Here is an 18,479-nt window from a genome sequence, read left to right as displayed (position 1 = left end):
CAACTAGGTGAATAGATGGTGGCACCACTGATTGGTCTAGGGAAAAATGGAAAAGGCTTTCTTTAAGAGGTTATTGAAGTGATCATTTTCTTGAAGATTATAAGAGAACGATCATTTTAAAGACATTTATTATTACAGAGATTCCTGGTCCATGCCTTTAATGTCAATGCAAACATGGTCAATTCATGGGGAAAAAAAGAAACACCCTAAATTCATCCATGTGTTTAGGGGACAAATTAAATTATCTATTAAATAGCCCCAGGAGGATCTCAGTCATTAAAGTGCAGACGACTAATAAAACAGCTATTCCTACTAAATGTAGTCTGAGTTTTATAAGGAGATGTCCTCCCTTATATATTTTATTGGCAATACATGTTACCTTTATAGAGAAGCAGCTTTTCTGTAGCTCTAAGAAAGGTTAAGAACCCAAGGGGTATTAAAGGCCAATTTCTCTTGTAAATGTTGACTTTAAATGGTATAAAGACCTTTATCTCACATTGCAGGTGATTTACCGCACTGAATTTAACTTTTAAAACGACATTTCTAAAACCAATGTGTCTGCATGTATATGCACATGTATGTGTGCACACCTGTGGATTTACAATGACTTTTTCCCAAGTTGGCTTATGCATCAGTCCTAATGGACAGCTTTAAAAATGAGAATAACCAGAACATTTTACTAGAAATTACATAAGTCAAAGAGCATACAATGACTACCAAACTCACTCAAAATGGTAAAGGACCTCATTATGTAAGAAATCAATGAACTTTGAAATATATATAAGGAAACAGAATAACGGGTTATGTTTCTGCTCCAAAATCACCTTCACTCTTTATAAATGTATGCATCTAGGTACAGTGAATAAAATTAGGGAAACAGAGTAAAGGCAATTGTATGTATCCAAATGATTTATTTAACACCTTCATCTAAAAGATTATGATGGATCCACATTTTTACTTGATATTAATGTTTGGTTAGATGTAATAATATTCCCAAACAGGTTTTAGACATTTTAAAATCCTCTACTACTGTTAATGAATTTGTGGAGATTAGATCACATTCTTTGGTATAACAATAACCTATATAACTTGCTTGTTGGCTCATACTGAATTACTAATTGCTTGGAAGATAATGTATCTTTCTCTTTTTCATGCACTTGGGGTGTAGAACACTTTCATAAAGTTGTTAATCAATACAAATTTGATGAATTAAAATGAATTTCTACTTGATGAAAGAATGGCCCTTAGGCACATAAGTTTTATTTTTTTTTTAAAAGAATTATTTATTTATTTATACAAGCAATGGGTACAGTCAGAAGTGCAGGAGGGTGAGAGAATTCACCAGAGCCAGAGCAGGGAACAGAACAGGAAGAATGACGAAAAAAACTGCTGAGGGGAGCAGCGGGCGTGGCAGGAGAGGTCTGTGTGCCATGTGGGACCCTTGCCAGGGCCGGGGAATCGAACCAGTTCTACAGAGGCTGCGGGCAGCTTCACAGCCCAGCGTTCAACCGCTGCACCACCAGGGGAGGCCCGGTATTTAATTATTTTTAATGATATTGTAAAAAGAATATTTTCTTGATTTTTTTTTTCTCTTGTAGATCATGATTTGCATATGGGAACACACCAAATTTTTGTATATTGACTTCACAACCTGCCACTTCACTGTACTGATTTACAGTTATTTCAATTAGTTATTTAGTGGATGTTTTAGGGCGTTCTATGTATAATATCATGTCATCTACAAATAGTGATAATTGTAAATCCTCTTTTCCAATCTGGATTCCTTTTATATCCTTCTCTTGCCTATACACTAGCTAAGACTTCCAATTCTATGCTGAAATGTACTGTGAAACGAGATATCCTTTTCTTCTATCTGATTTTAGAAGAAAAGTACTGTTTTTCACCATTAAATATGTCAGCTGTGGGATTGGCATACATGGCCTTTATTATATTGACGTAAGTTCCTTCTATCCCCATTTTATTGAGCTCTTATAATTAATGGATGCTGAATCTTCAGCAGTATATTGTTCAGTCCCCACATAGCAGAGGTCTCTAACATTTTCTTTTGGTGGTAGATTATTAGTTTGATACCATAATGATCAGAAGAGATAATGTAATGTCAATCATCATTAAACTGACACTTGGGGCCTCCCCAGTGGTGCAGCGGTTAAACACTGGGTTGCGAAGCTGCCCGCAGTCTCTGCAGCGCTGGTTCCATCCCCGGCTGCTCCCCAGCCACCAGAGGAGGGTCCCACATGGCGCGCAGACCTCTCCTGCTGCCCGCTGCTCCCCTCAGCAGTGTATTTCGGTCCTTCTGCCTGCTCTGTTCCCCGCTCTGGCTCTGGTGAATTCTCTCACCCTCCCGCGCTTCTGACTGTACCCAGTGCTTGTATGTATAAATAAAAAAATAAATCTTAAAAAAAAAGAATAGTTTAAAAAAAATTAACTGACACTTGCTTTGTGACCTAATGTGAAGTTTATCCTCAAGAATATTCCATGTGCACTTGAAAAGAATGTGCACTCAGCTTTTCTGAGATGCAGTGACCTATAAATGTCCATTAAACCCATCTGGTCTAATTCCTCATTTAAGGTTCTTGTTTCATTGCTAACTTTCTGTCTGATTGATTTGTCTGTTAATTTAAGTGGGGTGTTAAAGACCTCCCTGAGCTACTGTGTTGCTACCAATGTCTAGTTTTAGATTTTTTAGTAGTTGCCTCCTATATGTTTATGTTTCTTTATATGGTGTATATATACTGATATGTTTTATGTCTTCCTGATGTATCGATTCCTTAACCATTATATAATATCCATCCCTGTTTCTTGTTACCTAAGATAGCTGGAAGTTTATTTTATATGATATAAGTATGGCTGTCACTGCCTTTTTAAAGTTCCATTCTTTCTGAAAAATTACAGTTTCCAGGATTATTATGGTTATTCAGCATTGCTTATTCAATCTGCGATAAGATAACTATAAACAAATGAGAACATTCCTTCAAGTTCTGCCATTTTCTTCACCAGTATATATTAAGATTAAGGTAAAGGAAAATAGGAAAGTTATCAGTTTTCACTTTCGCAATTTTTCTTAAAATGTTTGCTCCTACTATGAATACACAGATAATATCAGTTAATAGAAAATTTATATCACATAGTATTAAAATCTTACTACAACTAATATTTTAAATCAGCACATTTACTTGTATTTTCAAAATGTAAAGATTAACTTCTTATCTCCTAGTTCTTTAATAGCCTATATTTTGTGTTTTATTTTTTCCTCATTTTTTACATGCAGTTTTTATATGTTCTGGTGAAAGAAAAACTGAAGATACACTAGTACAGAGAAAATTACATGCAATTATTTTACCTTTATACATGAGTTTATATCTAACTTATTTTAGTATGTGTTTATTATATTTTGAAGGGAGTGGATTTGTCCCTTATTTTCAGCCTTTTCTAACTTGGTTCCTGTACTTACCTAAATACATAAGTGCTCTATAATTCTTATTGTTCTAGACTAGACTTTCCCTAACTCCTGCTTGCTCTCTGTGTTCAGACCCCGTTTCATTAATAGCTACAACATTGTTACAAATCATTACTTCAATGAAAAATAAAATACACTACCCAACTTCCTGCCCCCAAGTTATCATGGTTATTATATTCTAGGTGATGTGAGATATCTTTCTCAAGGGATTCACCATTTGCCTAGTGAATACTATTCATTTTAAGTAAATCAAAACACTCCTCAAAAGAGCTCAAAAGATACACTCCTTTCCCCATGTGTGTATATTCATTTCACTCTAAACACTTTAATGTACATTTTCTCCACTGATAAAATGTTAGACAAAGTTTCTAAAATACTTTTCCAAGGTGTACATTTGCCCAACTGACTATATGAGAGCTGAGAACCAGCTTGAACAAAAACCCGTGCACACAAATGTGCCATACAGAGAAAATTAAGATATTCAGCCTGTGAAAATGTACTTTTACATAGTTCTTAAAATAATATCAATACCTTCCCCCATCCCACACCAACCATATTTTAGGGATTTCAATCTAGATGAGAGATAGTCACATCACAAACTGATTGAGGAAATACTTGAGACAGTGAGATATTTTGGCACAACTTAAGGGCTGCCTTTGCCATGTCTCTCTATTTTGAGAGTTAACCAAGGGGGAGTAGAGGGGAATATATCCATAACCGCTTAGTGTTTCCCTTTGATAACTTTACTGTGATTTGGATAGGATCCCAAACTTAAGAGATTTGTAAACATCCTTCCACTTTGATTCATTATTTAACTATTCACTGAAGGAGATATCATAGCATAAAAGACAGAAACCAGCATCTAATTCTGGTTCCAGTTTATGTGACTAATGCATTTATTTCCAGCACATGTGAAACCAAGTGAATGATGCATCTCCATGTTAAACAAAGTCAACCCACCCTGTGGTAGAGAATATCTTTTTGATAAATGCAAAGGAAAAATCCAGGGGGAAAGATGGAAATATTTTGTATTATGATTATTTTCTGAGTAGTTGCAAATAGAATCTCAACTTCAATTCACAGAGTGATGTGGGCAAACTACTTGAACTCTTCCACTATAAATGGCAATAATAATATCGACCTCCCAGGATTTTTATGGGAATAAAGTGACACTATATCTATAAAGTATTAACTTACTGTGTCTGGCACTTAATACATGTTCAATGAGTATCACAACAGATCACTTCAATATTTCCACACAAATGCTACTCCTGGTTTCAGAAGACAAGAGTTTTTCAGAGATTTTTGGGAACAAGTCCAATCACCCATACATTGTTAAACAAAGTATGGCTGCAGAAAAAAAAAATAGTTACAGCTACAGAAGAGAAATATTTTTCTCAGGTGTGCTAATTCGTGTCTTACAAATACTGTAATTATAGGAATAGGCATTATAATTTTAAACTAACCTTCAGGACACTTGCTGGAAATCTTTCATACAACAATGACTGTGTGTGTGTGTGTGTGTGTGTGTGAGAGAGAGAGAGAGAGAGAGAGAGAGAGAGAGAGAGAGAGAGAGCAAGCGCAGGTGAGCTCTACAGAGATTACTAGTGAGAAAGGCGAGATGTAGTTGATGACTATTGTTAAGGATTAGATAACACTCTGGAACTCGAAGATGTCAAGGACCATCACAAAGAAACCCAACTATGAACCAGAAAAATCCCTAAGATCAGGAAGCTGGAATGAGTGGGAAGGTCACCTGAAAAACTGTAACTTACTGAACTTGGGGAAAGTCAGCATTTATCCTAGAGACAGGCAAAATAATAAGATCAGCTCTCCCTAATTAAGATAATTTATAGAAGTAGAAAGGAAGGTAACATTTAATCTCGGTAATATTTCAGGCACTTGACATGTTTTAGTTTCTGTTTCTGAACCCTTATTATGGGCTAAACACTTTACAGTTGTTACTTAATCCTCACAGTACCATCAGGTAGATATAATTGATTTTAATATGTGCATGAGCAAAAAAAGGCTCAGAAAGTTTCCCAGTGCTATATAACTAATTAAAGGGAAAAAAGACTGTTTACCCAAGGCTGGTTGCCCTTTGAATAAATGGTTAAATCAGGACTGGGCTAATCTGAGATTTCCTGGGAAAATGATTAGAATCCTGTTTCCTTAAAAACAGTGGAGTCAAGTGAGATCATCAGGTATTTATATCTTTTTTCCATCTGACTAATTTCAGCTAGCATAATCACTTCTAGCTCTCTCCATGTTGCAGCAAACGGCATGAGTTTGTCTTTTTTGATCACTGAGTAATATTCCATTGTATAAACAGACCACGCTTTTTGATCCATTCCTCTATTTGGGGGCATTTGGGTTGCTCCCATATCTTGGCTGTGGAGAAATATAGGGACTACAATAATGTAAGGGGAAAATTGTAATTAATTTAAAAAACAGTGGAGTTAAGAAATTGGGGCCTCCCCTGGTGCTGCAGGCGGTTGAGCACAGCGCTGTGAAGCTGTCAGCAGCCTCTGCAGCACGGATTTGATCCCTGCCAGCCTGGGAGCAACCCACATGGCGAAGCAGACCTCTCCTGTTTCGCCCGCTGTTCCCCTCAGCAGTGCATTTCAATCAGTCTGCCTGTTCTGTTCCCTCTTCTGTCTCTGGTGAATCCTCTCACCCTCCCACATATCTGACCTGTACTCTGGTTCGAATAAATAATTTTTTTTAAAAAAAAAGAAGAAATTGTAGGCTATTGTGTCTTTTGTTCCTATGAAGAACTACTCCTGTGCTAGTGGGGGAGCAGGGCTGTTATGGGATGTGCAGGCCTTTAAACTCCATGATTAGAATGCGATTAAATATTGGTGGGAAACTGAGGCTGAAGTTTCTTTGTGACAAGTGACCCGCACTAACCTTGGCTCTTTTTTCCCAGCAGCTATATGCACCGCATTTGGGTGAGGACAAACAAAACCGTGTATTTTGGTTGCTTCTGGGCTATCCGATGTCATAAAAATTCCATGCCAGTTTATCTCCAGCATTGTCTCCTTTTATATATCAAAGTAAATGTAGTATTAGATTGAACTCTATTACATTTGACAGTTTAACTGCCAATTTGACCCCCTTACAACTACAGTGATTTGACCATTGCTCCAATGAGCATTATATCCTAGCACTAAAAGTTATATATCTGGCTGAAATACACATTGTTTTGTAAAACTAACACTAGACAAATGACCTGTGATAAAAATCAACCTATTTGTGGCATTAATATCAGAAACCATGAAGTTAACCATGAAGTTAACTAAAGCTATTCACTCCTTTTAAATGGATTTAAGGATGGCAAACTTGTTTTTTGAAAAAAGTCTTTTAAAGCCATTTTTCTTTTTTATCCTTCACTTCTCCTTTATTATCTCTTAGTTGTTATTAAAAATTCCTCAGAATAAGAGACTCTTTCAGCTGTGCCAATGAAAGAGATATTTACTGCTGATAAAGGGATCATCTATTCCACCACTGCAGCCCCCCCCCCCCCCCCCCGTCCCTTCATTAACACCACCAGGACAGAATGCAAAATGGAGTGATATCAATTAAGATAGTGAGTGTGGACTGGAGGAAAGGAAAAATAAAATAACAGGATCGTCAAGGACCACCTCTGCACAGAGGTGGTCCTGGACAACTCTTTGGTGGATCCAATGTTTGAGAGAGAGTACCATTCTATCCCAAACACGTCTGTGAAGTAATAAACAGAAGAGATGGTGAGTGAGTGAGCTGTGTGGACAGGGGATAAGGCAAGTCCCTTAATCCTAAAGAGAGCATTTTGGTGGCCAGTCTTATGTGACAGCAAGTCTATTTCTATTTTATCTGGTGGATGAACCATTTCTCATTAATGACAGCACTGTTAGCAATAAGCAATGCTCCAGTAATTGAAGATTTGGACAGCAAACTTAGCCACCTCTTGAGGAAACAGACACCAGAAGTCTAAACAAACCCTGAGAAGAGAGATTCTGTGTTTTAGCCTCTAAAATAAGCACATCTCATGGAAGCAATTGTTCTATTGCAGTTATTTTTACCTTGGCTATCTGGCTATCTGAGTCTCACCTGATGAGCTTTGGAAAAATTGCTGGCATCAGGGCCCCACCTCAGGCCAATGAAATCAGAATATCTATTCCAACATGAATGTTTTTGTAATATTCCCCCAGATGATGCTGTTGGGCAGTTCTGTTATAAATAATAAGGACTTTGGCCTCCCTGGTGGTGCAAGGGGTTAAGCACCGCATTATAAAGCAATCCGAAGCCTCTGCAGCATGAGTTCAATCCCAGGCTGGTCAGGGAGCAACCCACATGGTGCAGCAGACCTCTCCTGTCTCACCCACTGCTCCCCTCAGCAGTTTATTTTACTCAGTCTGCCTATTCTGTTCCCCACTCTGGCTCTGGTGAATCCTCTCACCTCCCCAATCTCGGGCCTGTACCCCAGCTCTTGTATGCATAAATAAATAAATCTTTATAAAAAAAAAGAGACAATAAGGACTCTGAGAAGAGATAAACTTGGATTTGATTGCAGCTCATCTACCCATTGGCTTTGTGATCTTGGTTTTAGCAAAGCTCTCTAAACCTGTTTCTCCATCTATAAAATAAGGATAAACTGCTCAGGAATTACTGAGTAAAAGAAATAGGATAAAGTTTGTGAGGTTCCTAAAACATGGTACTCTTACTTCAATTGTAGTGATATTTTAGCAAAATAAGCTTTGCATATTTGTGTTTACATCACTGGTGACAAGTTAGAAAAATCATTTTGGGGAAAATGGTGCTTCAGTTTGAGAAATGGCTTATTCATCAATATCAAAAAATATCACACAAGAATGATACTGCAAAACAAGTGGTTATTTCTAAAAAGTACAAACACTAGCTTTCAACCAGTTTAATAAGTTTTAATAATACATAATATCCCCAAGATCTCAGTAACTGTAACAGCGCTCATCTGTTAAGTAGATATATAACCCACTAACCCCACAAGTTTGGCATAAGACAAGAAATCTTAGGAGTATAGTTTGTTATTTTTAAGTATAATCACAAGTCTACCATAAAACTTTCCCTTTCTTACAAGGATTTAATCCCATTTTTATGAGAATTAAAGTACCCTGTCACAAGAACTAAAGGGCATCAACAAACACCCCAGTTCATCATTTTACCCAAGTATAATTGTAAACTAATATATTTTCATCTTATATTTAAATTCCAGTTGTTAAATGGTCATGCACTTTAAAATCAAAAATTGTGTAACCTGAAAATATGAACCAACCCGGTATCTATTTTCCCACCACTCAATTTTAAAGTAATCAGATACTCATTTGCAGGTTCTGTGATGTCTCCTATAATTTTTAATAAACAGTTAATTCAATTTTAAAGACAGTCAAATGAATTAAAACGTCCCAACTATAAGCAACACATGCTTTAATTCCAAACACTATGAATGATTTAATTAAAACCTTAGAGAATTTTGCATAGAAACAAGCATAACTTCCACAGAAGTTATGCATGCCATTTTATCATTTTCTATCATTTTAATATTCGAAATGTTTCTAAGGTTACACATTCTGTGATAAAAAGGAAACACTTATCAACCGTGGAACACTTTAATGACACAAACTTAACTGATACCTCATTTATCACTTCATAGATGAATTTTATTAAAATCAGTAACAAAGAAGCAACAATTTTTTCCCTAGTATTTCCTTAACAATCTGATGGACTCTTACTGATGATACACCTGGGGACACCATCCACAAGCTATCACATGTAATTCATCATGGGGACTTGGTGCGTAAAAATCCCAATTACTTAAATAATGTATAAATGTCCTGTCAGTCACTCAATATCATTTATCATTTATCATGACTCTAAAGCCTAGGACATTATATTTTCTCTACTTAAAAAAAAATCCTGGTAAAGTAATTGGAAAGAGATTCCCGGTCATTTAAGACAAGGTTTATGCTCAGATACTTCAGGAAAAATTTAGCATAGAACCTCACCTAAAAATCTCAAATCAAATGATCAAATTGTTTCATTATTTAATTTCCACAATTGCATGAGAAACTACATCACTTAGCTATAACAATGCATATTAATTTTAACAAATCAATTCCTAGAAGAAAAAATACAAGTTGACGAATGTTCTTCACAAAGTCAAATTGTGATAAATTATAAAAAGAGCATGAAAGATAAGCAGAAATTGTATGTGTGATATAATAAAGGGTAAATTCAAGCCATGCACACACATAGATACTATTTTTAATGTCTAGGTTTTCTTGTTGTCTAAGTGAGTTAATCTGGCAAAGTCACATCCAATTATTTTAATCATCAAAACAATTAAAATGGATCAATAGATAAATCACCTCAGTTCAATTAGTCTTGTTCAAATTTGTCCTGAAAACAAATAAATCTTAAAAAAAGTATTGTCCCATTGGCCCATAAGGTATTTTTAGCTATTTTAGCAACAACAATCTTGAAGATGCCTTCAAATACCATAGTAAAGTTGTCTTTAACAAAAAATACATTAACATAATAAAGTGGCAGTAGATGGTCAAGGTTAGTTATGCAAGTTGTGTGCCCATGGAAAAGTGAAGTATAAAAAATTATGTTTCAGAATAAAAACTAGAAACGGTCAAGGATATTATAATAAGTACCCTCACAGGATCCAATGGTATGCAAGCTAGGAATATTATTAATCACATTTCTTTGGACTTCTGTGTTGGCCATCAGTTATCCTAAGGCATCATTATATATCGATCTTTGTCTCTGCTCTAAGCAATGCTAATACAAGCATATATTTAAATTATTTAACACAGTTGTGTCCCAAATTCCTTCGCTAAAAGACTGTGCTGAATACGTTAAGCAAATAAGACAGCAACACTAAAGCTACTAATGTACCCCAATCTGTTGCTAATACAATAATGCCATCTCTAATTTTCTCATTTCAACAGCAATCCACTGAAGTTCAAAATTAAAGAAATATTTTCATTATTATTACATTTAACACTATTAAACAATATAATTTGGTCTTAATGATCAAATTTTAATGTTTCTTTAAAAAAGAAACCCTGGAAAAAGTGGTCTCCTGCTGATATAATAGGAACATTATTTTGCTATTATCATATCTACATGAGCAGATGATGATACTTTCTATTTCCCATAGCAGAATAACTAGACTAAGAACTATTCTTCCAAGAAACTCAGGATTTAGTTTTAGATAATAACTTATAATATCTCTAAAAACAATCTGCCAGATATAAGGATATGAATAATACAAAAGATAGAAAAGAATATGTCTTCTGTAATGGCTACTTTGTCATCAAAAAGACAATGGCCATTTTTATTCACATATGTACTCTTAAATATTTTTTAAAAGATTTTTATTTTATTTTTTAAATATTTATTTATTTATTTATTTATACAAGCACTGGGTACAGTCAGAGGCATGGGAAGGTGAGAGAATTCACCAGAGCCAGAGCGGGGAGCACAGCAGGCAGAAGAACTGAAGTACACTGCTGAGGGGAGCAGTGGGCGGCAGGAGAGGTCTGCGCACCATGAGAGACCCCCCTCTGGTGGCCGGGGAGCAGCCGGGGATGGAACCAGCGCTGCAGAGGCTGCAGGCAGCTTTGCAACCCAGCACTCAACTGCTGCGCCATGGGGGAGGCCCTGTACTCTTAAATATTTTTAATATATGGAAAAAGAACATTTGGCATTGCAGGTAATTTTGCTCTAAAGACTCATGTTTAAAATAGTCATTTCTAGTTTAAAAGTTATATACATAATATATTCTTGCATATATACAATATAGTCTATATACACATTGTTGTCCAAATACAACACCAATATATTCTAACCTCAACACATTTTCTGTAAACAAAAGGTATTTTTCCTAGGGAAAGAAATCTATGAGATATGAAGTGAGAGTGTATAGTTTCATAAGAACTTCCAATTATTTAAGTTAATTGCATGCAACTCCTTCTGAGTTGGTACGGTTTTATTTCCACTTTGAGTGTAAAACACTTATTAACAGTTCTTGTTAGAATACCAGAGTGTTGTTAAATATATGTCTCTGTGAAAGGCAGGTGTCATTTTCCTCACCCCCAGTTACATGCAACTGCCTTGAAGTGCAGGTTCCAGTGTTCCATGAACTGGACTTCAGAGGTAGGTGTTACTGGGAACTTGGGTAGAGCAGAGTGGCCAGGCTGACCTATGTAACATGAACACAGGTGGGACACCTTTCTCACTTCTGCAGACCTGACTTGCACTCTGGTACTAATGGACAGAACTTGGAGACATGTTGAAGACACACATGGGGAAGATAACAATGAAAAGTATTACCTTGATGTGGAATGTCCTTTTGCCTCAGCTCTGTAAGACTTGCCTAATGCCTTTCTTGCTGTTACACTTCAGAAGGTACCTTAGACTTGTGGCAAGCTGAAAGGTCCACCCTGGTTGGCTTGGAATTTGCCCATGAGGGAAGGGATAATTTCCAGAGTTTTACTTAGAATATGCTTTTTTCTCTCTCTATGCATGCTAATTCAATTAAACAACTTTCACACTAAGAGTCTCCTTCCTTTGTCTTTGTGTTTATGGAAGGCTGAATTCCTTTCAGATCATGAACCCTTAAAAGTTTGGGGACCTATGCATTCCTGGATCACACACGAATAATCTGATAGTTGCAACAAAGATGGAAAGAAAAAACACCACCTGCTCAAACTGCTATCAAATCCAGAAGAGGCCTTAACAGAATTCCTTTATATAGCAAGCACTGTATATTTTCTCTTGAAAATATTTTTAAAGACTAATGAACTGCATGCAAGCAAAGCCAAGTCTGAGACCATTCATTCCAGTAGTAAAATTTTCAAAAAGGCAAAGCTAGTTCTTAGAAGAGTAGACTCCAGAAAAAACTGAAGGATGATGCAAGGGATTAGTCAAGCAGAAATTAAAATCTGTTGTGACCATCCTCATGAAGTTAAAATGAAGTGCATAAAAACCAAACAAATTGGTTTGGAAATGTCATTTTTGAGGCTACAAATATTTCTCACATACCGTTATGGTCATTGAATTTTACTCTCATCATTTACATTTCATCCTAAAGTTATCCTGCTAAAAAAGTTAGGGAGTTTCTATACCATATTGCATGTCTCAAATGCAAGTGACCTATCTAAGTAGTATGCAAATGTCATCTAGAGCTGGCACACTTTTTATTCCTTAAGAACATCACTACTTTGTAATTCACAAGAAAAAGCTGACAAAGCATTCTCATAATGCAAAAAAGAGTTGTGTGAATTGACAAACCAATTTGTTTGAAAGTGAGGGAAGCAAACACTGTATGTGAAAACCATGATGCATGTACAACACATCTTATGGGGAAATGGTTGACAGAAAGTGAATCACCTGATTCCAAATAGGATATACCTGATTCAAAATAGGGTATATTTTGAAAGAGATACACCTTTTATATTTGAGCACAAAGATGCATCACTTAAATAATTTTACCCTAACACTACTTATTTTTGCATATGTTAACATTTAAACACACTAGAAACAACTCCTGAAATTTCTTAGCTAAAGCTGATTGCTACTTATTTTAAAAAACAATCCTACTGAAAAGCAAAGCTTAGGCCCCAAAACACCAGTTAAGGCCAAACAAAGCATACCATACTCAATACTTGCAAAATATGAAAAATCTCTAAAGTATATTTCAGTGATTTTTTAATTTATAAATTAACCTAATCAACAGAGCATATGCTTAGAATTCTAAAAACATTCTTTGGCAGGTGTTTCTTAAACCAAATATAACGTCAATCCCCCAATAATAAAAAATATCTCCCTAAACAAAAAGAAAAATGTTTCATTAACCTCCTAAGGGACATATTAAATATGAAATGAAAATTGTTTTGGAGAATAGCTGGCATCATCATGCATAACCTGAAAAAACAATACTTGGGACCTTCTCAGTGGCACAGTGGGTTGAGCGCAGCACTGTGAAGCTGTCAGCAGTCTCTGCAACACTGGTTTGATTCCCGGCCGACCAGGGAGATTCCCAGATGGCACGGCAGACCTCTCCTGTCTTGTCCGCTGCTCCCCTCAGCAGTGTATTTCAGTCAGTCTGCCTGTTCTGCTCCCACTCTTTCTCTGGTGGGTTCTCTCACCCTCCTTTACCTCTAGCCTATACCCCAGGTCTTGTATAAATAAATAAATCTTTAAAAAATAATAATAAGGGCCTCCCCTGGTGGCGCAGCGGTTGAGCGCTGGGCTGCAAAGCTGCCCGCAGCCTGTGCAGCGCAGGTTCGATCCCTGCCCGCCGGGCGAGGGACCTCTCCTGCCATGCCTGCTGCTCCCCTCAGCAGTGTATTTCTTTGTCAGTCTGCCTGCTCTGTTCCCTGCTCTGGCTCTGGTGAATTCTCTCACCCTCCTGCGCTTCTTTCAGTATCCTTTGCTTGTATAAATAAATAAATAAATAAATTTTTAAAAAATAATAATAATAAAATAAAAAACAATACTTGGTTAAATAAAAATATGATCTTCTCAAAGATAAGTACTATACTGGGCATGAAAGAAAGACAAGAATCTCCCATTACATATATTGAAGAGAGTGTTCAAAGTTTTATATTCTAAGAGATGCTACTCTATCTTTTATGAATAACAAAGCAGTTAATAAAAAACACTTTATAATTTAGGTAATATTTTTCTTTCAATTACCATTGATGTCATCTCTTGAAACATACTAAGCAATAATTTTTAAGTATGTATTTGAATATTTCCCTAACACATAGGCAGCAATTGACAGATATTTAAAAATATGTATCAGATTTATGCTGAATCCTCACCTTACTGACACCCATAAATAAATTTTAATAAACCATTTTACAAGGCAGAATGCTCTTTAAATTAGAAAGGAGTCCTTAAATAGAAAGGATTTTCAAATTTTAGATTTTATTTGCAAAATAAAACCACAAACAGTGGTATGATCTCTATCAATCAGCTTATTACATTTGGTTGCATTTGAATTATCAAGTTTGAAATATTATAATGGGGTCCCTATAGTCTATATAAAGTGCATTTCAGGGCCTCTCCGGTGGCACAGCGGTTAAGCGCTGGGTTGCGAAGCTTCCTGCAGTCTCTGCAGCGCAGGTTCCATCCCTGGCTGCTCCCCGGCCACCAGAGAAGGGTCCCACATAGCGCGCAGGCCTCTCCTGCTGCCCGCTGCTCCCCTCAGCGGTGTACTTCGGTCCTTCTGCCTGCTCTGCTCCCCGCTCTGGCTCTGGTGAATTCTCTCACCCTCCCGCGCTTCTGACTGTACCCAGTGCTTGTATAAATAAATAAATAAATAAATAAATCTTTAAAATAAATAAATAAATTGCATTTCAACACAGACTTTCTATTTAGGAGAGCGTATATAATTGGTATGTCAGGCTATTGTATAAGATATTTCATTTATGTAACTGCCCATCTCTATTACAGGTTCATCAATGTACACTCTGATTAAATAGTGGAAGTCTATCTAACTATCCCCACTTCATTGATTGAAAGGTGGACTTAGAGATTAAAAATGATTTTATCACTTAAGAAGAAGATCTATTTCAACCTGCTCTTACTATTTTATGGAAGGATAGGGCATACACAAGAATAACTAGAGCATATATACCAAATAATGGGAACTGATCGCGAGATGTGAAAACAAAAACCAACTAGCAGGCTTATCTTTCAAATCCATACACATGGCACTTCTCAGGGGTTAAAATCCGTATTTTCATGATGTCTGCCCTCTCTTCCTCACTGGTGTATGAGAAAAATGTGTGAATCGGTACTGAATCAGCACTAGGAGTCAATAGTGAGGCAAATCTGTCCCACACTTCAAAAGACAGAGATATGATTAATACAATTTCTCCCTTAGAGCTAAATTAGGGCAGGAGGATGTTGCTCATCTACCGAATCAACAAAAAGAGTAATAGGAGTCAGCACTCGGCTACACATTATCTGAAGGGGAAGAAACATTTCTAATGAACTTAATCTGATTTCAACTTAGCAAACACATTTGTGCAGCTATAATTTTCTGCCCCAAGTACATGTTCTCACCAAGAGCGGTGCAAAGGTCAACTAGATATGAGCATCTGGGTTTTGTGGTAGTTCGATATCTCATGTAAAATAAGCAGATTTCCATTTTGGTAGCTCTTTTTTTGGAGCTTGTTTCAAGTTAACGCCATCCCATCACCACCACCACCACAACACCACAGGGATCTGCTAGTCAATAAGCTGAGGTGACAAGGTTTCTGGATATGCAACACAGGGTTAGATTCAAGTCAGTGGTAAATTCACCAGCGAAAGATTACCCTCAGCGATTTCTGAGCTTTTCCTGGTGGGACCTACCACCATCACTTGAGGATCTCCTTATTTGTAACTGATTCATTATGTCAAAGACCTGCCCGAAGATCAGCTTGTTTTATATCACAAATATCCATCCGACTGACACTACTACTCCATTTTCTGGTTTTAAAGTGTGGTAAAGCCTTAAGAAAGAGAACAGAGTTTGCAATTTCAAAGAAGTTGGCAACCCAAAATTGTGCCTCATAGGCTAGAAGAAAAGCAGAGGCCATTAACCCTCTAATTCATGTGTCTGGAAGGTATGACTGTGTAGCCCCAGAGATAAGAATGAAATTAATTTAAGTGTAATGTAATAAAAATATTAGTACAGTACTGCCTGTCAACTAAAGCAGCAGAAAGGGAATAATCATCCAACGGAGGACTTTCCCCAGAGTGACAAATTATAATAGAAGCAATGCCAGGAATAGATTTCCTGATTTAAACAGTAAACCATGTTGCCTTTTATAGAGTATATGAATGAAACTGGCAAGAGTAACTAATTAATTATAGCTGATTAGTGTATCAAATCTCTCGGTAGAATAAGCAAAACATGAACTTTTTATAATTACTTGGAGTCCGTGTACTCTAAATGTAGTATGTTCTGTCCATGAGGCATATACATTCTAAAGGCTTGGGGTTTTTTTCCCAGTGTCACACTTTTGTTTTAGATACTGTTATTTTGATAATTAAAATGATATAAGACATTTCATAATTCAGTTCAAGAAGAGAAAACATTTTAAATTCACCTGAAATATAGGGATATAGGGCTATAGATACACATGTATATACATATATGCAACACATATTCTGTTTTGTGCTTAGCTTGTAGAAATTTTAAGTATGAGCCAACAAACATCAAAACTACACTAAAAACAGAAGCAGTTCAGAAATGTACCAACCTTCAGGATCCAGTAGTTTCTCTATGCCTAAATGTTGTTTGGCGATGTTGAATGCATGTTCCAATCGCTGTGTGGCTGACTGCTGGCAAACCACACTATTCCAATCAAACAGGTCTGGCCTGAAACGCATACACACACACATAGACAAAAATCAATTTTTAGAGCATTTTATGAGATTCACTTCAATTCTAATTTCTGATTGATAACCCATATCCATAATCCTTAACAGTTGATCATAACCCATCAAAACCACTTCTCATTTAAAAATATGTCACAATTTGAATACTTTTTCCAAGCAGCAAAAAAATTAAATAAAGTGTTCATCTCACAGACTTTGAATACCATTTTCTGGAAACTTCCAATTTTATAAGCCTGGCCCAGATCACCTCCCTAATCTCCAGACTCTAGATTCATCTACCAATTCAGTATGTCCACTTAGAGTCATCACAAAACTTAAGTGCCCAAAAGTGAGCTTCTGATATTCATTCTTATCCACTCCCCTCAAAATCCACCTACGTCTCTTGTATTTCTTTCTTCTTATATAATCAATGACAAGTTAAAACTTACAGCTGCTAAGATGAGAAACTTTGGAGCCAACTGTGATGGCTTCCACGCCTACAACACCCAGTAAGTAGGAAACACGTCCAAAATTCGACTTCTCACTATCCTTGCTGTCATCACCTTAATCCAAACCACCATTTTATTTTGCATGGATTACTGCATTAGCTTTCTAATTGTTCCCCTACACCCACTCTTGTCCTTGTTCATCTCTTGTCAGCAGAGCCTCCCCAAATGATCTGCTAAAATGTTTCCTAACATTCTCAAATCCCTGATATCAATGGAGTAAATTCATTGATTCAACTGTGACTTGCAAGCCCTACCTGGTCTGTTTGTCCATTAACTCTTTGATCCTTTTTCTTGTCTTTCTTTCCATTTCCTTCCAACCCATTACACAGCTTCCCGAATTTTCATTTGCTTTTCCCTCTGCCAAGTGTTCTCTTCCCCCAAACATCAAAATGGCTCACTCCTCTACTTTCTTAAACTCTTTATCCAAATCCCACATTATTGATGAGGCCTCCCCTGTTTTCCCTCACAAAATTGCATGATCACAAATCAAATTTACCCATACTCATTTATAATACTTCTTCAGTGCTTTATATTATCATCACTGGCACTCTAACATATTTTAAATTTAATTAATCTAGACTGTACCACAATGGAACGTTAAATATAGGTGTTGGGGTATTTGTTTTTGTTTTTTTTTTTTTTTTGTCAGTTATGTTCACTTCTAAACACCTAGTGTGACACCTGCAAGAGGTTCAACACCAGAGAATGGATGAGAACATACTACATGAATATCATTTTCTTGATAATAGAGAAAATGAAGTGTAACAGGCAGTATTTATCCTATAAGAACCTTAAATCCAATGATGAGGGCATGCATACATCATGGTAAGGTGAACTCTAAATGTGAAAAAAGCTAAGACATGAGGTTTTCTACAATTTAACAATATTAAGAAATATTTCTGGGGCCTCCCTGGTGGCACAGCAAGTTGAGCTCAACACTGTGAAGCTGTCCTCAGCCTCCGTGGCACCGGTTTGATTCCTGTCCAGCCAGGAAGAATCCCACATGGGGCAGCAGATCTCTCCTGTCGCACCCACTGCTCCCCTCAGCTCCCCTGATCCCCTAAGCAGTGCTTTCGGTCTGTCTA

At 36.7% G+C, this 18,479-nt stretch overlaps 1 protein-coding gene across 1 annotated transcript in view; it reads right to left on the bottom strand.

Moving 5' to 3' along the window:
• Nucleotides 1-18,479, bottom strand: part of DMD (dystrophin) — a 1,988,221-nt gene that overhangs the window by 1,532,466 nt on the left and 437,276 nt on the right. Inside the window, 1 exon segment of the mRNA XM_054695791.1 lies at nucleotides 16,768-16,886. Within this exon segment, the coding sequence (XP_054551766.1) occupies nucleotides 16,768-16,886 (119 nt within the window).

This window comes from Talpa occidentalis, unplaced genomic scaffold, assembly GCF_014898055.3.
Source record: "Talpa occidentalis isolate TD23 unplaced genomic scaffold, MPIMG_talOcc4v2.1 talOcc4.15, whole genome shotgun sequence".
In the NCBI taxonomy this organism is placed as follows: Eukaryota; Metazoa; Chordata; class Mammalia; order Eulipotyphla; family Talpidae; genus Talpa; species Talpa occidentalis.
Note: the sequence above shows the minus strand (reverse complement) of the source record. Positions and strands in the feature narration are given on the sequence as shown.